The following is a 22,711-nucleotide window of genomic DNA, read 5'->3' as shown; positions in this document are numbered from 1 at the left end:
GCTGCTCTACGTTAATCGGATTGGTCAGAAATCACCCAATCAGGAGCAGACCGGAAACAGCTGAGAGGAACCGAGCTGTCCGGCGGCCATTTTCAGGATTCACTGCGCCGTCCTTGGAATCTTCATCGTGCGCCAGTGTTACTCTTTTTCCGTCTTTAAAAACTCAGAGATAATGCCGTCTTTATTGTTTTGTGGCCCTAAATTAGCTGCCTGCGGGATTGTGTTAAGCATCTGGGGAGTCATTATGTTGGTAAGCGGCGGCCTTCATGTCCGAGTCACTGATGGAGCTCAAATGTCCAGCAGTGAAGCGTCTCAGAGGATTATAAACAAACTAACATTATGGTCTCATCCGCTGATATATTTCTGTACTGTATCAGCGAGTTGTTTCTGTAGATATTGTGTGGTGCATTTTGTGACACTGAGAGATTGTTGTTGTTGTCCTCATCATCATCCAGGCAATGTTGGGGATCTTCTTCAGTGCGAAATCCGCTGTACTGATCGAGGATGTTCCCTTTACTGAGGAAGACATCAGGAATGAGTGAGTGGTTTCTCCCATAATGCTGTGCATGACTATTACTATGATGTCTAATTGCCATTGCAGTGCATTGAAAACAAATTAGTGGCCCTTTACTGATGTCCTACACTAGTTTGAATGAAATGACTTGACAAAAGAGTGCTCCGAGATGATGCTAAAAATAGTAACACTGCGGTCTGCGCGGCCATCTTGGAAGTCAGTCGCTCCAGAGCGCTCAGAGAGTACACATCAGCTATTTACATTCACCGATTCGTTTCCGCGTTGAGGGCTGCATGCTCTTGCGACAAGGCTTTCGCAGATAGCTTTTCGCAGACAGTTGTAATTTATTGTTGAGCGGGGAGTATAGGCGTGCGCGATGTTATTCACCGGCACAACGCAAGGGGGCGCGAAGTCGCTAGGAGTAGTTGGTGGGTGTGGTTAGTGGAGTGTTTATCCTCCGGTTATTTGTAATGACTAGAACTTTTTTTTTTTTATAATGACTAGAACTGGAGTCGTATAGATGCACGTACTTCCTCAATCAACCGCTCTTCGTGCTGCTCCATCTTCGCTCGTGTTTTTAAAAATGCCGGTCGTGAAAACAAACCAAACCGGGAAAGTAGGGAAGCGGAAGTGCGTGTACAGCGGATGTAGAGTGGACCAATCAGAGCCCTCTTGTCTGCGAGGCTTCTGCGGTGGTCACAATTTTTGGGAGGTGCGCGCAGAGCGTCTGCGAAGGTGGGGGGGCTAAGCAGACACTGTCTGCGAGGACTGGGTTGTCAGCATAAATTGGCCTTTAGAAGCTTGGATTTTTTAAGAATTTAAGGCCAATTTATGCTGACAACCCAGTCCTCGCAGACAGTGTCTGCGTAGCCCCCCCCCCCCCAGCTTCGCAGACGCTCTGCGCACACCTCCCAAAAATTGTGACCACCGCAGAAGCCTTGCAGACAAGAGGGCTCTGATTGGTCCACTCTACCCGCTGTACACGCACTTCCGCTTCCCTACTTTCCCGGTTTGTTTTGTTTTCACGACCGGCATTTTTTAAAAACACGAGCGAAGATGGAGCAGCATGAAGAGCGGTTGATTGAGGAAGTGAAGAAGTACGGACATCTATACGACTCCAGTTCTAGTCATTATAAAAAAGTTCTAGTCATTATAAGTAACCGGAGGATAAACACTCCATTAACCACACCCACCAACTACTCCTAGCGACTTCGCGCCCCCTTGCGTTGAGCCGGTGAATAACATCGCGCACGCCTATTACTCCCCGCTCAACAATAAATTACAACTGTCTGCGAAAAGCTATCTGCGAAAGCCTTGTCGCAAGAGCATGCAGAGGCCTTTAGACATCTGAAGTGATGGAGCACTACTGTGAAAGTTTGGATAAGCAGGCACGGGAGCGTCATGCTGAGAAGGTACGTTTCATTGGGAATGTAGATCCATACACTTAGTGAGAAGGAATGGAAAGCTGACCCCAGCTTGTTGCCACATGTGACATACATCGATCTTGTGAACTATCTAGTGTTTCACCCAAGTCCATTTTGTGAACTAAAGCATGTGTACATAAACATTACTAGGCCTAGATCTTAAATGCCATTTGATGCAACAATGCACTGCAGTAGACATAAGCTACCTAATGTGACAAATATATCCATTAATCATTGCTGAAAGTGCATAGAAAAGATAAGTTTGTATCACATTTATTTTATTAACTATAGAAATTCAAGACAATTTAACCTACCTGTCACAAAGTGATCAGAACAAATCCGGATACAGTCAAGTTGTCCTAAATTTGATTGGTTGATGGCAGCCAGCCACTGTCGTCTCCTCCGCTCGCTTTTCTCCTGTGCTGCAATTCCCTGGTTAGTCACGACTTTAGGGAGTCTGTGGAAGCTTTTGCCACCCTTTTCCCCCCGGCTACTACAGCCAACAATGACACACGTATTCGGCATTGTCACCCCTTTTTGCTTCGCTGAACAACAATGCACTGACACAGCGACCTTTGACTTCCAATATGGCCGCCGCTGGGTTCGCGCTGACCTCGAAGCACTCTATACTTGTTGGATTGTGCAAATCACAAATTCATTCATTCATTCAGGCGGCACGGTGGTGTAGTGGTTAGCGCTGTCGCCTCACAGCAAGAAGGTCCGGGTTCGAGCCCCGTGGCCGGCGAGGGCCTTTCTGTGCGGAGTTTGCATGTTCTCCCCATGTCTGCGTGGGTTTCCTCCGGGTGCTCCGGTTTCCCCCACAGTCCAAAGACATGCAGGTTAGGTTAACTGGTGACTCTAAATTGACCGTAGGTGTGAACGTGAGTGTGAACGGTTGTCTGTCAGCCCTGTGATGACCTGGCGACTTGTCCAGGGTGTACCCTGCCTTTCGCCCATACTCAGCTGGGATAGGCTCCAGCTTGCCTGCGACCCTGTAGAACAGGATAAAGCAGCTAGAGATAATGAGATGAGAATGAGATTCATTCATTCATCAGTGACTTCTTTATCCTTGTAAGGGTCACACTGAATCCACATCCTATCCCGGGATCACTGGTAGCCCTTTTCCACTGACTCGGTGCCTAATCTAGAATGGGTTCTGTGCGTTTTGACTGGAAAAAAAAAAAACTACCCCAGAAAGTTGGTACCAGCACTACGCCACCAAATTGCTGGTCCCAAAGTTGGAACCACTGCCATGAGGGGCTACCGCAAGAAATTCACTGCCATTTTGGTAAAATCTGAACAGGCAACCTTCAACTGCAAGACTTTAAAAAAAAAAAAAAAAAAAAGTAAATATATAAAAAGTAAGCAAAGCAGATGCATTCTGTCTGATTTTACCCCAATATCCTTTCAATAGAAATAACCGAATATAACCTGAGGTTCTGAAACCTGTCAAAAGGAGGCACAAAGGCAGAACTGGTCCTGCACCTGCACCATCCTGGTGGAGAAGAGTGATAGGTCTCATTCTCATCTCATTATCTCTAGCCGCTTTATCCTGTTCTACAGGGTTGCAGGCAAGCTGGAGCCTATCCCAGCTGACTACGGGCGAAAGGCGGGGTACACCCCGGACAAGTCGCCAGGTCATCACAGGGCTGACACATATGGCCCTTTTCCACTACCCTTTTTCAGCTCACTTCAGCTCGCTTCAGCTCACTTCAGCCCGACACGGCTCGCGTTTCGACTACCAAAAACCAGCACGACTCGGCTCGTTTCAGCCCTGCTTAGCCCCTAAAACTCGCACCGTTTTGGAGTGGGGCTGAAGCGAGCCAAGCCGTGCCGAGTGAGGTTGGGGGCGTGAGCAGACACTCCCCTGTGCACTGATTGGTGAGGAGGAGTGTCCTCACATGCCCACACACGCCCCGCGAGCGCGCTGGGATCTGTAAACACCGCAAACCCGGAAGGAGAATTACAAATTACGAATTACGAGAATTTCTGAAGCCTTATGCGCCTCGCCTCATCTATACGCTCTTGCCAGTATCTGTTGGCGTTGTCGGTGACAACAAGCCACAGCACCAAGACCAGCAACACTAACGACTCCATGTCCTCCATGTTTATTGTTTACTATTCGGGTCGTGAGACTATCGCTTAAAAGCTCACTGAATCAGTGACATGGACGAGTTCGCGGAGCGCAAGGCTCGTCGTATGCCCTTCAAATAATGCGCGCAGTAGGCTATTGATGTTTTATTATGAGCCATGTACAGTATCCTAATGTTTTTTGTTTCTGAGTTACATGTTCGTTTGAAGGACTTAATGTACAAAATAACATAGTTGCACCCCGTAGTGTTGAAATTGGTAAACACAGTGCATTCAGTGAGGTTTGCACCGCCCTCCTTTTATTTCTGACTCTTCCTGTCACCGTTGCAACCTCTGAGCGCTCATTCGTATGCCCTTCAAATAATGTGCGCAGTATAGGCTATTGATGTTTTATTATGAGCCACGTACAGTATCCTAATGTTTTTTGTTTCTGAGTTACATGTTCGTTTGAAGGACTTGATGTACTAAATAACATATATAGTTGCACCCGGTAGTGTTGAAATTGGTAAACACCGCAGTTGCGGACATTTTGTAGCCTAAAATGATGTTATGATAAGCTTTAATAAAGGGCCCGGTCATTTGCCCCGCCCCCGGCCCGGCTCTGACTTGTTCCGCCACTGTCACTGATGTCACTGTTTGCGCTGCTTACCGACATCACGTGACGTCCACCCACTTTCGCTAACTCCACCCAATGTGTCCACCCACTTCCAGCCAGCACGGTTCAGCGCGGTTGTAGTCGAAATGCAACTCCAACAGCCCCGCTCAGCTCGACTCAGCTCGGCACGGCTCAGCCGCGTTTGTAGTGGAAAAGCGGCATTAGACACAGACAACCATTCACACTCACACCTATGGTCAATTTAGAGTCACCAGTTAACCTAACCTGCATGTCTTTGGACTGTGGGGGAAACCGGAGCACCCGGAGGAAACCCACGCGGACACGGGGAGAACATGCAAACTCCACACAGAAAGGCCCTCGCTGGCCACGGGGCTCGAACCCGGACCTTCTTGCTGTGAGGCAACAGCGCTAACCACTACACCACAGTGCCACCGAAGAGCGATAGGTATGAGGCAGAAATACACCCTGAAGGGGATGCCAGTCTTTCACAGAGAACCATGGTTCAGAATAGACAATCTACCTGGCATGTTTTTTTGGGAGGTGGAGGAAACCCATACAGAACAAAACTCCTCTCAGACAGTAACCCAAGTTCAGGACCAAACTAAGAACCAAACACTGTGCCACCCCCAAAAAGAGAGAAAACAATATTAATCAACATACAAACCCAATGTACCATCTGAGAATTAAATATACAGTAAAGCAGAAGAAGTGCCACACTTTTAATATGCATACAGAGATGCGTCCTCACGACACACACGTGCAAGAGTTTATTAAAATCCTGCACAGTTGCCAAAAATATATTTTCAGTGAACGGTTTCACACATTCGTCATGTACAACCCCGATTCCAAAAAAGTTGGGACAAAGTACAAATTGTAAATAAAAACGGAATGCAATGATGTGGAAGTTTCAAAATTCCATATTTTATTCAGAATAGAACATAGATGACATATCAAATGTTTAAACTGAGAAAATGTATCATTTAAAGAGAAAAATTAGGTGATTTTTAAATTTCATGACAACAACACCTCTCAAAGTTGGGACAAGGCCATGTTTACCACTGTGAGACATCCCCTTTTCTCTTTACAACAGTCTGTAAACGTCTGGGGACTGAGGAGACAAGTTGCTCAAGTTTAGGGATAGGAATGTTAACCAATTCTTGTCTAATGTAGGATTCTAGTTGCTCAACTGTCTTAGGTCTTTTTTTTGTCGTGTCTTCCGTTTTATGATGCGCCAGATGTTTTCTATGGGTGAAAGATCTGGACTGCAGGCTGGCCAGTTCAGTACCCGGACCCTTCTTCTACGCAGCCATGATGCTGTAATTGATGCAGTATGTGGTTTGGCATTGTCATGTTGGAAAATGCAAGGTCTTCCCTGAAAGAGACGTCGTCTGGATGGGAGCATATGTTGCTCTAGAACCTGGATATACCTTTCAGCATTGATGGTGTCTTTCCAGATGTGTAAGCTGCCCATGCCACACGCACTAATGCAACCCCATACCATCAGAGATGCAGGCTTCTGAACTGAGCGCTGATGACAACTTGGGTCGTCCTTCTCCTCTTTAGTCCGAATGACACGGCGTCCCTGATTTCCATAAAGAACTTCAAATTTTGATTCGTCTGACCACAGAACAGTTTTCCACTTTGCCACAGTCCATTTTAAATGAGCCTTGGCCCAGAGAAGACGTCTGCGCTTCTGGATCATGTTTAGATACGGCTTCTTCTTTGAACTATAGAGTTTTAGCTGGCAACGGAGGATGGCACGGTGAATTGTGTTCACAGATAATGTTCTCTGGAAATATTCCTGAGCCCATTTTGTGATTTCCAATACAGAAGCATGCCTGTATGTGATGCAGTGCCGTCTAAGGGCCCGAAGATCACGGGCACCCAGTATGGTTTTCCGGCTTTGACCCTTACGCACAGATTCTTCCAGATTCTCTGAATCTTTTGATGATATTATGCACTGTAGATGATGACATGTTCAAACTCTTTGCAATTTTACACTGTTGAACTCCTTTCTGATATTGCTCCACTATTTGTCGGCGCAGAATTAGGGGGATTGGTGATCCTCTTCCCATCTTTACTTCTGAGAGCCGCTGCCACTCCAAGATGCTCTTTTTATACCCAGTCATGTTAATGACCTATTGCCAATTGACCTAATGAGCTACAATTTGATCCTCCAGCTGTTCCTTTTTTGTACCTTTAACTTTTCCAGCCTCTTATTGCCCCTGTCCCAACTTTTTTGAGATGTGTTGCTGTCATGAAATTTCAAAATGTCTCACTTTCGACATTTGCTATGTTGTCTATGTTCTATTGTGAATACAATATCAGTTTTTGAGATTCGTAAATTATTGCATTCCATTTTTATTTACAATTCGTACTTTTGTCCCAACTTTTTTGGAATCGGGGTTGTACTAAAAATGTTCCTATAATTATTTTTTTTTTTTCTTGCTTGTATGTTTCCATTTTCCTGAGCAATGCACTTGAAGGTTTTGCTTTGCGGTCTGGTACGTTTCCTGAATGTCACCAAACAACTACAATATAATTTACGAGTATGTATTATATTTAACGTTAATGGTTGTCCGTGTCAGCCCTGTGATGACCTGGCGACTTGTCCAGGGTGTACCCCGCCTTTCGCCCGTAGTCAGCTGGGATAGGCTCCAGCTTGCCTGCGACCCTGTAGAAGGATAAAGCGGCTAGAGATGATGAGATGAGATTTAACGGTTTCCTTTTTTTCACATCCTTTTGTTCTGCTGTGGAATATTCTGCCTGTGACTGAAAGCTGTTTTGTCAAACACATTAATTTGTGTCTCATGCCCACAGCGCAACCCCACCCCAGGCAATCTACAAACTGTACAACCAAGTGGCCATCAACTGCTTCATCGCTGCAGCCATTTATGTTGGAGTGGGTGCCATCGCTCTGTGCCAGGTTCGCCTGAATAAGCGCCAGGAGTACATGGTGACATAAGCAGAGGACGTCAGCCCGAAGACCAAATCTTCTAAACGTTATTTATTTGCAGATGACTTTATTTATTATAACGGATTGGTTGTTGTAGCAGTTCAAGGTTTCCGTCTTTTTAGAAATACATGGAAAACTGTAAAATATAGATAAAGTATACTCATCAGTGAGAAGCTAAAGAATTATAAAATAAACTAAGTGTTGTTCTCATGCATGCAGCTGAAGACGTTGGATGGTTTGTGAATTACGTGTTCCCACAGCAGATTGACAAGAGTAGACTGTAGAATAAACTTATTACTGGACCACGAAAAGATCAGCTGTTAAGGATTAAACTGTTGTTCCGTAACATTGTTTTTGACCTTAGAGTGGTGTGAAAATGTTCCTGTCTCTTAATGTGTTGCTCTTTATAGTAATAGGAATGTTATTCAATGCATTGTTTATTTCTTTATGTTGGAAATAATACATGACTTTTTCCCCATTCCTGAATTGTCCTACATTATCTGAATATGATGGCAGTGTGACATTACTGTGAATAACATGTCAAGTGAAAATAAAAGGCTTATTGTTTAAACATGGAAAAAAAACCCAAACTTTTGTTACAAAACAGTGAGACGTCACTTACCAAGAAAGCTTTTATTGATCACACGTATACTCGAGCACAGACGTGAGCGCGTGCACACACACACCCAGAGCAGTGGGCAGCTATGCTACAGCACCTGGGGAGCGATTGTGGGTTAGGTGCCCTTTCTCAAGGGCACTTCAGTCCAACCTCAGGCCACGGCTGCCCCATGTTAAGACAGTGAAACATGTCTTTCCACTGTCTTTGAAGTATAACGGTCACTTACAAAAGCAAGTTGTTTTCTTTATACAAGGTATTTATGCAGGAAAAAGCTTCAACTAGAAAAACCTTAACTTCGTAGAAAGCAGTAAAAATTCAATTCAAAAAGTTTTCCTTTATACTTCACAAAAGTCAGATTTCTCACAAAGCCGAGATTCAAACGTCTTCAACAAGACGGTCTTAAGACTGGCTAAATCTAGATGTGATGCTACTACGTTTCTTTAAAAAAAAAAAATGAATTCATCAGGTACATCCCGTCTGGGGATCGAGCATCATCTCACAGGTGCGTCTCAGTTCTCCCAGTTTGACACGAGCGTATTCTGCACGGTTCAGGGCCATCTGGCAGTCCTTTCGTGCTGAGTATGTTGAGCCTTCATGAGGCTGACCGGTCGCCACCTTGACTCAAATAGAAAAGGAGAAAAAACACACTCGTGTCTCAGATGACCTGAAATTACTGTGCTAAGCTCACACAAATGTGTTAAATTCCTTCAGAACACGCAAATTCTTCTTATAAGACCTTACAACTGCATTCTAGACAAGAAAATAAAATTCACAATATCCTATTAAGGAAGAAGAGGGGATTGATTACAGTACGTGGTTGCACAGTTGTAGAAAAAGCTGAAATACATGCTGTGAATGCATGAGAGTGGAGCAGCTCACCTGTGTGAGATAGCGGATCTGAGAGCTGAGTTCACTTTCAATCCTGTTAATGGACGTCTGAAACTGATTGAGCTGCCGATCTAATAAACTTGCGTTATGCTTCTCCTTGGACAACTCCAGCACTATGTTTCCTAAAAGAAGAGCAGTCATAAATGAGCCTGTAACAATTTGTGAATATTTCCCTACTGACTGTCAAAAAAAACCTATTGTGATAATTTTTTTTTACTGACTTTATGCCACACTAAAAGCAGAAACCCAGCCACTGAAGCCAGTATCTCACAGGGATCCCAGCAGTAATTGAAAAAAATTGAGGAATGTAAGAAACTATCAGCAGGGGTCAAGGGGGCTGTTGAGATTTTAACATTTAAACATTTAAAGATGCTATAGAACACATTTTTTACATCGATTTAACATAGAAAAACAACATAATTTAACAATAATGTGTATCTATTTGATGGCATATTTTGTAATCAATAACATAAGTGGCAAAAAAAAAATTGTTATTTAGCTATAAAAATTAGATGAAAATGTAGCTTTGAAGAATATACTACTTCTAACCCGGACACTGTTCCGCTATTTCTTTTATGGACGATATCTTTTTTCCACAACATATTCAAGGCTGTGAAATTGTAAATAAGAAATCCGAGGAAAGGGGGGGGGGGGGGGGTGTCTGGGGGGCACAGCCCCCCAGCATAAGCCGGACACCAAGCCATTTTAGGTGTTATATGGTGTATTCTGAGCATTTCCTGCAAGTAAAAAATTGATCTCAACAAGTAAATATTTGACTAGTCTTGGTCTTCATTTTGCCATATAAAATACCCATCAACAGTTTTCTCTTTTAAAATGAAAGATCCATGTAAAATACCTTGAAATATCTAATAAGTGCCTATGTATTTTATCTCTTAATCAAAATAAAAGTTTTAAAAAATGTGTAAATAACAATTGAAAGATGTTAATAAAAGAAAACTTTGATAGGCTTTTCAAAATGACTTTGTGAAAAATCATGCTCAATATTTAAGTGAGAGATACCTGTTGTCTTCCAAATTACACTTAATTCTTGTATTATGTCCTGGCTTTTTCCAAGAATCTGTCACAATGTCTCTTGCCTACAGAGCAAAAGTTTAAAAAAAACTAATGTTTCTTATCCAATATATTATTTACATCTTTTCTTTTACTTCTGGCTCCTTCTATTCCTCTTTGCATCACTCCCAGCTATTTCTTTCAATTCATCTTTCAGTAAGGCTATTAGTTATTAGTTCTATAGTATTTGCATTCCTCTATTAAAGCTATTTACAAAATGTTCATAGTCTGTCAAACAGCATCTAATGAAAGTCTTTTAATTTTCTTTTCTTTAACACCATCTCTTTCAGTTTTGCAAACTTGTTCTTTTTCATCTTTTCCTTCAGTCTGTCTGTGTGTTCTTTTCTAGCCCTCTTTGCATCTCTCTCAAACACCTCCTTAGCTTTCCTTTTTGATGGCATCTTAACTATGTCTGATCTTACACCCTGTAAGTACAGAATTCACGTATGCGGTGCCAGGTCACGCAATAGCTATTTTTAGCTCCGTCATGCACGAGTCGCAGTCAAGACGTGTTCCACGCTCAGCTGGCATAAAACTCCGCGAGTCCGGCTGTATTGAGCCGCTGGTCTCGTGCAAGGCGATTACAACCGACTAGACCCCTCAATGATTTAATGCAAAAATAGACGTTTTGTGAAGATGATATTTTTCGCAACAGAATCTGTGGAAATTTCACAGCCCTGCATATTGAATTAAGTTCAACGCATTAGAAACAAAAGCACGAACGGAGTTAAAACACATTTTCTAGCAAATGGGCGCAGCCATATTGTTTTCTCGCGTACAGTCTCGCGGTATTTACATCAATTTAACTTCCGAGTGTTCCCGAATGTCAACGAGAACAAACGAAGCTGACAAAAACATCGCTAAACAAGCAAACCAAATCAGAACGTATTCTGCTGGTCATTTTACTTAAACATATTTTTAACAGATATACAAGAGATTTAAAAAAAAAAAAAAAAAAAACCACACCACCACTTTGGCTAGAAAAATAGCGGAATTCCGCTAAATAGCGGACGTCTGGGATCCCTGATCTCAGTGGGCTGCGACAGCTTGCGACAAATTGCAAACGTCATTCGCGAGAGAGTTTAAATAATAATCATAAATTTCTTAAAAACACATTCACATAGAAATCTCAATGCTTTTTACAGTAAAAATCATGAAAAATACTCAAAAAAAGTGATAATTATCCCCCACCCAAAAAGAAAACTATTTACGGCAAGAAGAAAAAAAAGATAATAAAATGATACTAGTAGCTAATAAAAAATAATCATGGTGGTTAATCTCATCTCATCTCATTATCTCTAGCCGCTTTATCCTGTTCTACAGGGTCGCAGGCAAGCTGGAGCCTATCCCAGCTGACTACGGGTGAAAGGCGGGGTACACCCTGGACAAGTCGCCAGGTCATCACAGGGCTGACACATAGACACAGACAACCATTCACACTCACATTCACACCTACGCTCAATTTTAGAGTCACCAGTTAACCTAACCTGCATGTCTTTGGACTGTGGGGGAAACCGGAGCACCCGGAGGAAACCCACGCAGACACGGGGAGAACATGCAAACTCCACACAGAAAGGCCCTCGCCGGCCACAGGGCTCGAACCCGGACCTTCTTGCTGTGAGGCGACAGCACTAACCACTACACCACCGTGCCGCCTGGTGGTTAATCACTTAAACAAAAATGTCTTTAACTTAGATTTAAAACTATCTATTGAAGGAGAGTCTTTAAGCTCAGCAGGGAGAGCGCTCCAGAGCTTCGGTGCTACTACAGAGAAAGCACGATCTCCATAAGTTTTTGTGTATGTGCGCGGAACAGCCAAGAGATTCTTCGTAGTGGACCTCAGACATCGAGTTGTAGAGTAATCGTTCAAGAGACAAGTTAGATATTGAGGTGCAAGGCCATTACGTACTTTATATGTCAGTAACAGGATCTTGTAGATTATTCGATCTTGAACTGGAAGCCAGTGCAACCTCCTCAGAGTATCTTGGATATTATCATCAGGCTTTGGTCTTGCGACAACTCTGGCAGCAGCATTCAGGACCCGTTGAAGCTTGTTGATCTCGTAAGCAGGTAAGCCATACAACAGGCTGTTACAGTGGTCCACTCTAGAGGTGACAAAAGCATGGACCAACTTTTCAGCTTGGTCTTGATCCAGATATAGTCGAATCTTAGCAAATGTTACTCAAAGCCATAAAAGACGCTTTGCAACAATTAGTAATCTGACCTTTTAGAGATAGATTATGATCGAAGAGAACACCAAAGTTGCGGGCTTCAGGCTTGGGTGCTATAATTTTATCGCCGACAGCAATTCCAGGTAAGGTAGAGTGTGACCGGGCAAACTTTGAGTGAATATACAAGAGTTCAGTTTTGCCACCATTCAAAACAAGCTTGTTGGCAGAACACCAGGACTTGATATCACGTATGCAGTTCTCAAGAGTAGATTGTGTAGAGTCTTGCTGATGCTTCTGGATAACACAATACAGTTATGTATCATCAGCATACGTCATAGGCGATATTCCATGAGATGTAAATGTGTCTTTCAGTGGTGCAACATAGAGGAAGAATAGGACTGGTCCAAGAACAGAACCCTGTGGGACGCCAGATTCCAGTAGATAGTTGGGTGATAAGGAACTATCAATCTTGACGCACTGAGTCTGGTTGTTAAGATAAGAATGAAACCAAGAGATAACAGTGCCAGAGAACCCAAAACGCTTTTCAAGACATTGGAGAAGTAAACAATGATCAATCGTATCAAATGCAGCTGAAAAGTCTAGCAAAATCAGGAATGCCTCATTGCCTTCATCCAGAATTCTAAGATGATCATTTTGTACGCGGAGTAGTGCAGTCTCGGTACTATGGCAAGGGCGATAAGCAGATTGAAACTCAGGATACAGTTTATTCTCATGTAGATAGGACAGCAGTTGAGGAAGAACAGCGCGTTCAAGGACAAGCATGTCGACTTCTCTGAATAAAGCTTTTTGGTCAAGATCTTTCAACTTGTTGTTATGATAGGTAGACTTGGCGTTCTTGAGTAGCTGTTGGTAAATTGTACAGTATTCACGATATATTTGGCGATCTACTTCCAAACGAGTCGAACGCCATTTTCTCTCCAAACGACGTTTAATGAGCTTGGCATTCCTTAGTGAGTCATCGAACCAAGGAGCATGAGCGCGTAACGTTACATAGCGCATATGTTGAGGTGCATGCTGTTCAAGATGATTACATAAAACAGTGTCAAATTGTTCCGTTAGTGATGAAAGGTCAGTAAAATGTCTTGAAACATTCGCGGGGCTTCTCAATTTCCTCACGAGTCGCAAAGTGTCGCTCCTTTGTCGCTACAATTTCGAACATGTTCAAAAAATTTGTGCGACAAAATTTCTCTCAAAATAGCCGCAAATGCGTCGCTGGTGTCGCAAAGCCGTCACAAACCCTTCTCAAGTAAGTTTCCGTGAGACAGGAAGTGCGAGTGTATCTCACTGGGCTGCGACAGCCTGCGACTAGTTGGAGACACAACAATTGTGATAAAATATGCGAATATCAATTCAGTGTGATTCCAAGTGAAAATTGTCGCTAATTCGCATAATTTATCGCAATTGTGTCTCCAACTAGTCGCAGGCTGTCGCAGCCCAGCGAGATACTACCCTTATTGAAATTTCACGTGTGACTTTCTGACTCAACACACACAAAAAAAAATAGATTTATAAACCTATAACTAAAATATACACAGGATATTTAAGTTTTTCCACAAAATTGAGTCGTGCATGAGCTGATAGCTGACAAAGCGTGTCGCGCCGAGTCGACTATAAGTCATGTACGACGAGACTGAGTGGAATAACTGTTTCATCATATCCACATTCACTGGATTTTGAGAACCAGCACTTTTATTTTTTGCAATTTCGATAAATAAAAACTTGACAAAATGTCAGACAAAATAATTTCCGCTTAGAATGTAAACAAAATGGCGAAATGACCGTAGCAATTTGTGAAAAATGCTATTATAATTCTTGAAAAATATAAAAAGGTACGTTCTTACTATCAAATACTTTCATTCCATATTTTGTTGCTTTTTTTGTTTTTGTTTTTTTGGGGGGGGGGTTGTTTTTGAGTAGAGTTTTTGTTTTGTCTTCGGTTGGTTCAGCAACATGCTCCGCCATTTTGTTTTTCTCTGCTCGCGGTATATCAACTGATAGCCTAGTAGTAGAGTAGCCAATCAGAGCATGCGATTGCTCATATCCAGTGAATGTGGATAGAATAATAGAGATATTATTGCAAAAACTATGTAAATAAGTAATACGTAACACAATTTGTGCTCCTGGGTAGTGTAATTTTCTATTGCTTGTGTGTCAGAAGTATAGAAAATGACTATTAATCCCCTCAAACTTTGCTTTTCTGACGAGGACATTAGTATTTTGAAATTCACCTATTTTCATTGAGAAAATGAGTGAATTTTGAGATTTATTTATTTATCCAGACTCTGCTTCTGCCACAATGTGGCCACTCAGTTTGAAATAATTTAAGGCGTCCTCCAGCGACGTTTCTCCACAATCTGAACAAGCACCGTATCGCTTCCCCTGGCTCACTCGGTGTACCTCAAAGAGAATTACAACAGCAGCAAGACATTACTGGACACCTTGAAGTATCAGGAGTCCAGCTGTGAGGTCATCGGAAACTTCAAAATGGTAGAAGGTGCTGATCCACCACTGCACATCAAATTGGGCCTGATGAAGCAATTTACCACAGCTCAAGATAAGGAGTCAGCAGCCTTCAGGTAACTTCAATACTGCTTTCCTAAGCTGTCTGTGGAAAAAGTCAAAGCTACTGTGTCTTGGGGGCGTCGTGGCTCAGGCGCTATACCATAAATCCGGGGACCCGGGTTCGATTGCGACCTGAGGTCATTTCCCAATCCCTCCCCGTCTCTCTCCCGCTCATTTCCTGTCCTGTCTCTACACTGTCCTGTCCAATAAAGGTGAAAAAAGCCCAAAAAAAATCTTTAAAAAAAAGCTACTGTGTCTTCATAAGTATGATCCTGGAACACAAGGAATTCCCCAAGAAGCTCACTGGGAAGGAGAAAGTGACTCAGAGCACCTTTGTTGCAGTGGTTCGGGGATTTCTGTGCATTCTCAAAACTATGTGGATCCAGTTGAGACCGATGGCACAGTGGGGTGCAGGATGTCTCTCAAAGTCCATATCCTTGATGCTCATCTTGATAAATTCAAGGATAACATGAGCGCAAGGTTGAAACCTTCCACCAGGATATACTCAACTTTGAAATGTTGCCATCAAGGACAAAATAACGAGAACATGATGGGAGACAACATTTGGGAGCTGCTTCATGAAAGTGATTTACAATTTAATTGTAAATCTCAAAAAACTACTCCCTTCTAAATCTTTTCTGGTCATTTTTGTATATGTTTAGTATAAATACATGTGAATTGGGATTCATACAGTATATTGGGGAGGGGGGGGGGTGTTTTATGTTATGTGAATGAATGCAAATAGGTACGTTTCAAAATATTAATGTCCCGGTCACAAAAGCAAAGTTTGAGGGTAATGTTGGGGTGCTGAATTGTGAAAGATGGTTGTTTTCCAATAACAGCATGCCCCAAACTGATATAGTCCAACTATTACAATTTTTAATGTATTAATACACATGATACTTTGAACTTTTTATAGGTACACGTAATGAAACAAGAAAGAAAGAAGTTTATTTCTGGATAATACACTATTAAACAGTCATCTCTTTTTTTTTTTTTTTTACCTGTGCAGACTTTGTTGGAGGAGGTTATGTTTTCACCTCCGTTTGTTTTTGTTTGTCTGTCTGTTCCCAAAGTAATTAAAAAAGTAGGGAATGGATTTTGATGAAAATTATGAGGAAAGGTCAGCCATGTGCCTAGGAACAATTGATTAGATTCTGATGCAAATCCGGATATGTATGTGAATCCAGGTATTTTTTATTTTTGTGGATGTTCTAATATGTGGCTTGGTGATGGTATGCACTCTACTGAGTGCCCTTCTAGTTTCTCTCTACTAAGGTTAATCACAGAATTCAAATAAAAATAAAAACAGCTTGTCATGTTACAGAGAAACTGAGTCGTCTCTGTCTTGAAGACTTGACTGTCGTGGAAAACTGACTGTTAGGCTTACGGTGGTTTAGCCCCCAGTGCATTAGCCCCATCTTCAGGTGTTTTAGTCCCATCATTGAACTGAACTATGTTTAATCATAATTTTGCCTTCTAAGACACCAATAACAGTAATTTATCAGTTTTTAGAGTTAAGGATCAGAAATTATATAGCCTGCAGCCATATATTGATTGGTGGCCATTTTGCCGTGACCGCTAATATTCTTAACATCTTACATTCTTCAAGCGGTTTCGCCCCATCATCAAACTGAACTAAATCTGATTGTAATTTTACCTTCTAAGACACCAATAATAAAAAGTCATTTATGAAAGCTTTTATAATTAAACACCACAAATTATATACTATCAGCGAACCATAACATGTTTCTTAGAATGACGATCGCATCTTTAGAATGTCCTTTGAAACTGCTCTGTTCAGCTGCACACATTTAAACATGCAAACCCTTGATTTGATTCAGCTCGCTAGTCAGAGTTTCTTCAACTACTTTAAGTTAGTTTACAGAAGTCAAATGAAAAATCCAGTCAAAAACTTCAAGTTCAAACTTTCCCTAAAAAAAAAAAAAAACACAAAAAAAAAACCTCTCTTCTCTCACTGTCAGAAATAGGGGTACAGTAGGAGTCCATTTCTATCTCCCAAGGTACAAGCTACACTAACGTACCCCGTAGAGTTCATTACCTGACCTCAAGGTCCTCATTCTAGGGCCAAAAAAAGCACACACACACCGTCCTCTGCACGGGCGCAGATAGAGGGTGGGACGGGTGGGATTCGTCCCACCCAGATTTAAATTCACCTCGTTCGGTCCCCCCCACTTATAGGGAGGAAAAAACGTCTATGCTGTCTTTCTTTGCAGAAGGCAAACCTCACAGAAAAATCAAAAGACTAATTACCATTCAGTTTATTGAGGTGCACAGCAGTACATACATAGTTGCAACAACTCACATAAAACAAAACAAAGACTGATATTCGGTTGGTTGAGCTGTGCAGACTGCACAGGTTGCGAGCTCGGTTGCTATGGTTACCCACAACAAGTTTGACAGGCATATCGGGGACAGCTCCTAGTTCAGGACCCCAACACGGCATGATGAAGGGTGCCAAACTGAAAAGGCAGAAAACGATTGCATCGTTTTTTCAAAAAAACAACGACTGTAAGTAAACTGTGCCTTACTTTATCATATCACCTTGCAATTTTTTGATAGTCTGTTCAAAGTAATGTCGTAGTGAAAGTAAAATCGTATGGAGTAGAGATGCCTTTCTGGTAGCCTCCTTCTTTCGGTGGTAGCCTGTAGATATAGTGCCCAGAAGGCAGTTTTAATGTTTAATCTGGCGTTCCCTGCCATAATTTCAGTGAGCATATTGTTTCATAAGGAAACTTTGCGAAGAGTTGTTGACTGACTGCCGCTCACGCAACACACAGGCATAGTTAGAAAGTCAACACATGTTGACAACACATGTTGGGGGTGGGGTTGGTTTGCTGGCAGCTTTGTCCCCCCCAGTTCAAAAAACGTATCTGCGCCCCTGGTCCTCTGGGGGGGGGGGGTTAACAGGAGTAACAAGGAGCAGTAGCCTAGCCTGACAATAAACAATACTGGACAACGTGCAATACCTCTTCCGTTGGCCCATTTTTCCCCCCTCTTCTTTTTTATATTTGTATATGCAAATACCTAATTTAATTTATCTAGAAGTTTTTTCTCTATTTCTATTCTCTGTTTATCCTGTAATGATGCTACTGGAATTTTAATTTCCCTGAGGGAACCTGCCCAAAGGGATCAATAAAAGTTCTATCTAATCTAATCTAGGGTACAAATAAGTACATTAGAAGGTACTGCTCCAGCGACAAGCCATTGTACACCAGTAATGCACTTTATTTTCTGAGGGTGCTTATGAAAATGGGGCTAAAACACTTGAAGATGGGGCGAATACACTGGGGGCTAAACCACCGGATACTGATTGTTACAAAGCACTGACACTGGAGACTCCTTCCATAAATGTTAACTAAACATCTCTTTACAGAACGCTTCTCTTTGTTAAATAACAAAACATTCTTAAATGTGTATTTTTTTAAATTAGTCTTAGTTTATATGGAGCATACTAATCTAGTATCTATGTAAGATGTTAGAGCACAGGCATGAGGATTTGTTTTACAGCTGGCACTACAGTCAGGGCTGCTGTTAAAGAAAAGTAATCAACATCTTCTGACCAATCAGAATCAACAACACTGCAGGACGTCACGAACACATGACAACAGGCGCCATATTTGACTAGGTGAAAACATGTTTTACCCAACTTTGTTAGCGTTCAGTGTTTTAGTAAGCTTTTGTTAGTTTTAGCTTAAAGTGCCATTCCACCACTGGATGTATTCTTTGGCATAAAATACAATATATTTTGATAACATATATAAATGGTATCACTAGAAAGGGAAATCTTTTAGCTTCAAAATGATATCAAACATATTTTTTTGACAACGACAAGTATATTAATTTTGCGACCAAAGTCACCTACCCTTTTAATTTCCGTGCGTGATGTCATCGGCAGGTTCCCCTTCTTGTGTACCACGTGACGTGTGACGTGGCACATATTATCAGCAATGGCGGACAGAACGCGATAAAAGTAATACCAATAAATCTAGCTAATACCAATAAATCTAGCTAACTGAAAGATTAACTCAAAATTTTTCGCAATTTTTTTGGCCCCCATATACGAGGAGAAATGACTCTCTCACTTTGGGGGTTTCCTGGTCTAAAAATAGACCGACACGTGGTACACAAGAAGGGGAACCTGCCGATGACATCACGTTTCACTACCGCGCGGAAATTAAAAGGGTAGGTGACTTGGGTCGCAAAATTAATATACTTGTCGTTGTCAAAAAATTATGTTTGATATATCATTTTGAAGCTAAAAGATTTCTCTGTCTAGTCATGTTGTCATAAAATATATTGTATTTTATGCCAAAGAATACATCCAATGGTGGAATGGCACTTTAATATACTCGTAGAATGTCCTACCAGTATCAAGATAGTTTAGCTGCTGAGGATCTAGCTCGTTATAAATTGAAAATCAGTGTTGTTGGACTGGAGTTATGTCCGTACAAGCAAGGGTGGGATGGGTGTCAAAACAATGGTGACTTATGGGTTTTTGCAGACAGATTTATATTATGAAGCGTCAGCAAGTTTTCAGAATGTTTATTGTGGCAAATTCACCTATTACTGCTCATTTGTCGGCAATTAATTCATACAATAACAGAGCTGTTACTATCACTAAAAACTCATGTCTATTATAAATTCTTTTCTTCACTTACCATTGATGAAATGACGACCACATACATATGTATAGTTAGATTTGGGTTCCCATAACTTTCCATAGTTAACAGATCCATCAGCTCTCACTTCACACCTGTTTACAGCCCTCAACCATTTTTCTCTCCTTTTACCCGATAATGGTAGCCTGGCAAGCCAGACTAAAATGTGAATATTTAGGCTACGTTTACATTACGTCGAATCAGCGGATCATCAGATTAACGTTCTTAAAACGATTCACGTTTACACTAAAACCGTTAGCCGTGCACACAGCAACGCCAATACGCGGATACGCTAATCACATGATTTTAGACGGCGCGTAACATGATCCCAGTGCATTTCAGACGGCGCGTAACATGATCCCAGTGCATTTAGGGCATGCGCAAGGCTCACCACTTGCAAGCAGAAGGATGGCAAGCCTAATACACGGATACGCTCGGCTCCGCAGGCATCCTGCGCTCCAAATCACTCCGCCCTGAACAGCAAGTGCCCTCTGGAGGGTGCGCACTCCGGCCCTGCGCAGCTCACACAGCGCGCGAGTGAAGTGCACAAGCCATGATTCGGGACTGAGCCGCTGTGTGTGTGATCCCAGCGCATATCACTTATTACTTGCAAGTGGAAGGATGGCAAGCCTAAAGACAATCATAACTACACAATGGGCAGTATTTGCATCAGTATTTGCAGCACACACGGACTGGCCAGCGGGAGTTTTCCCGGTGGGCCGGTGGTTCAGTGTGGGCCGGCGGAGAAAAAAAAAAAAAACAGTTGCGCGCTGGCCTTTAATATGATAAGCAATGTTAACAGTTTCTTTAAGAAACTGTTAACATTGCTTATCATATTAAAGGCCAGCGCGCAACTGTAATAAGCAATGTTAACTGTAATAAGCAATGTTAACTGTAATAAGCAATGTTAACTGTAATAAGCAATGTTAACAGTTTCTTAAAGAAACTGTTAACATTGCTTATCATATTAAAGGCCAGCGCGCAACTGTTTTTTTTTTTCTCCGCCGGCCCACACTGAACCACCGGGAAAACTCCCGCTACTCCCAATGGCCAGTCCATGTGTGATTTGCAGTATTTTCATACTTTTATACTCTTTAATGAAAGGTGATACAAGGCGGAAGTCCGCGCCGTTTTTCAGCAGTCGCCTCACATGACCAACGCCAGCGAATCAGGAAGGTGGATGTCACAGTGACGTTGTCCAATGACGACGCCAGCTAGAGCTCAGCACAGCGTATTCTCAATGTTTACACAGTACCGGAGCTGACACGATCTGGATTGAATACGTGGACGCTGGCGGATTCCCGTTTCCTGGCTTTTCCAGGGGGTTTAATGTAAACGGACAGTGCATCCGCGAAGAAAACGAGACAGATACAGTCTAATGTAAACGTAGCCTTAGTCTGGCCTCGCTCGTAGACATTTCTGAAGGGTGGGGGTGGGACAACCCGCTGTCTTTCAAACTGTCTCTGTGCGAACGCTCTGACCAATCAGCGCAACAGTGACTGTGACGTAGTCAGAGCGACAGAAAGCAGTGGGGGAGGCCTTGAAATAAATCATTTTTCAAAATGCGTATTAATTAATAAACAGGTTCTAGATATTAAGAAGTTTGGAGATAATGACCACAAGTTTGGATTCTGTACCACATACTTAACATACACTTATTTTTTTCAAGTGTTTTTCAAGGGTTTGCTTAAACTGTTTTTGAGAGTTTTTATTTAGTGGTGTTTGGTGAAATAATTTCCCTTAAATTTAAAATAACGGGAAAATAAGAAACAATCAAAAAGTAATGTTTCAAAGCTGTTTATTAATTCTTCGTACTGCACAAACTAGCCCCATCCTTTTGGCTACGAGCGGAGCCAGCTGGTAGATCAGACTTTTGCCATAGCCGGTCGGCAAAACAGCGAAAACGTCCTTCTTGAAAAGGAATGAGCGGAGAGCCTCTTCCTGCTCATGTTTCAACGAAAACTCCAAGTCTAATTCTTCTAAAACTGATTCCAAAGCGGAGTCAAACGCGCGCTGTTCACTAGCCGTAGCCATCTTTCCTGCTGTGCTTTCTCCAGCGTCGCGCAGCTTTGTCGTCACTCCTGCAAAAGCCCGCCCAAAGAATCCAAACAAAAACCTTGCGTTGTGATTGGCGGGCACGATTTGATGCCCGGGGTGTTTTGTTGATATGGTGCGAGGCTAGACCCACTCGCAGGCAAAAAGTATTTTTGGCCGCTAGGCAGGTGGGTCTAGTTTACTAGGCTACGATAATGGTATCATATGAAACTTTAAACCTTCATTTTTTTATTGAATTGGCTGTACAGCCTGCTACACAACACCCTTTAGGCATGCTAATAGCATAAAAAAACCCCTCAAATTTGGACTAAATTGCTACAATACACAAACAGGCTTCTCCCTCCCTTTCACCTAAACCAATATGGCGGCTGGGTTGTCATGGAAGTCACATGACCAGTGACCCGGATGTCGGACTTCGAGAATGCACGGTTCGGAGATTCTCGTGTTCGGGGTAGAAGAGGTTCACGCCTGCTGGAAACTAACTACAGGTTCAGTAAAATATCAGACAAGAAGTTGAGCTGAGACAGAAACCTGCACACTGAAGAACCACAGCGATCTCCTTCTCCACATCCTCCAGAGCCCGTAACCGGTCATTGGCCATTTTACAGCTCGCTAATGTCGCATCTACACAACACACATGACCATGATTAACAAAACCGAATTAACTTCCAGTAAACAGCACCACAATGGACACCTAAATAACAAAAACAAAATATTAAAAATATTTAAACCCACTTACTTCTACTTCAGGACGAGGTGAAACTAGCTAGACTGGTCTTATTTACTATTAAAAAAAAGTATATTAAACAAATACATCCAAGCTACCACACACAAAGCTTCACTCGAATGACGGCAAGCCGAGTAGGACAAACTTCCCCTAAAAGAAAACGCGAAACCTCGGCAGCGCTAATAGGAATCGCTGCTCTCTCCACTGATTCACAACGTTTAGCTCGGTTCACCATTAAGAGACGACTCCCAAACGGTTCATTTCATTTTCCACGAACACAGTTTGCAGTATCTGACCTCTTTGTTTATTCTTCA

General features: G+C 42.3%; 2 protein-coding genes across 2 annotated transcripts; one reads left to right on the top strand and one right to left on the bottom strand.

The window, feature by feature from the left end:
• The first annotated feature begins 10 nt into the window (after positions 1 to 10).
• On the top strand, positions 11 to 8,172 carry rnasekb (ribonuclease, RNase K b). Its single transcript, XM_060908688.1, has 3 exons — positions 11 to 250; positions 456 to 538; positions 7,466 to 8,172. Exons 1-3 carry the CDS (start codon positions 173 to 175, stop codon positions 7,608 to 7,610), a joined length of 306 nt encoding a protein of 101 aa, XP_060764671.1. The 5' UTR covers positions 11 to 172; the 3' UTR covers positions 7,611 to 8,172.
• A 47-nt stretch (positions 8,173 to 8,219) lies between these two features.
• On the bottom strand, positions 8,220 to 22,543 carry med11 (mediator complex subunit 11). The gene is made up of 4 exons (XM_060908687.1): positions 22,410 to 22,543; positions 22,202 to 22,294; positions 9,100 to 9,230; positions 8,220 to 8,835 (listed from the first exon to the last, which is right to left on the bottom strand). The coding sequence occupies exons 2-4, from the start codon at positions 22,269 to 22,271 to the stop codon at positions 8,683 to 8,685; spliced, it is 354 nt and encodes a 117-aa protein (XP_060764670.1). The 5' UTR covers positions 22,272 to 22,294; positions 22,410 to 22,543; the 3' UTR covers positions 8,220 to 8,682.
• Between the last annotated feature and the right edge of the window lie 168 nt (positions 22,544 to 22,711).

Source organism: Neoarius graeffei, chromosome 25, assembly GCF_027579695.1.
Source record: "Neoarius graeffei isolate fNeoGra1 chromosome 25, fNeoGra1.pri, whole genome shotgun sequence".
In the NCBI taxonomy this organism is placed as follows: domain Eukaryota; kingdom Metazoa; phylum Chordata; class Actinopteri; order Siluriformes; family Ariidae; genus Neoarius; species Neoarius graeffei.
The sequence above is the reverse complement of the archived record's forward strand: the minus strand, read 5'-3'. Positions and strand labels throughout refer to the sequence as shown.

Bases quoted from the DNA above. Each gene is read 5' to 3' on its own strand.
- rnasekb (XM_060908688.1), top strand. From the start codon at position 173: ATGCCGTCTTTATTGTTTTGTGGCCCTAAATTAGCTGCCTGCGGGATT. The intron at 251-455 runs GTAAGCGGCGGC...ATCATCATCCAG, and splicing joins TCTGGGGAGTCATTATGTTG to GCAATGTTGGGGATCTTCTT. The intron at 539-7,465 runs GTGAGTGGTTTC...TCATGCCCACAG, and splicing joins GAGGAAGACATCAGGAATGA to CGCAACCCCACCCCAGGCAA.
- med11 (XM_060908687.1), bottom strand. From the start codon at position 22,271: ATGGCCAATGACCGGTTACGGGCTCTGGAGGATGTGGAGAAGGAGATC. The intron at 9,231-22,201 runs GTTTCTGTCTCA...CTCTTCTTTTAG, and splicing joins TGTGGTTCTTCAGTGTGCAG to GAAACATAGTGCTGGAGTTG. The intron at 8,836-9,099 runs GTGAGCTGCTCC...ATTTGAGTCAAG, and splicing joins AGATCCGCTATCTCACACAG to GTGGCGACCGGTCAGCCTCA.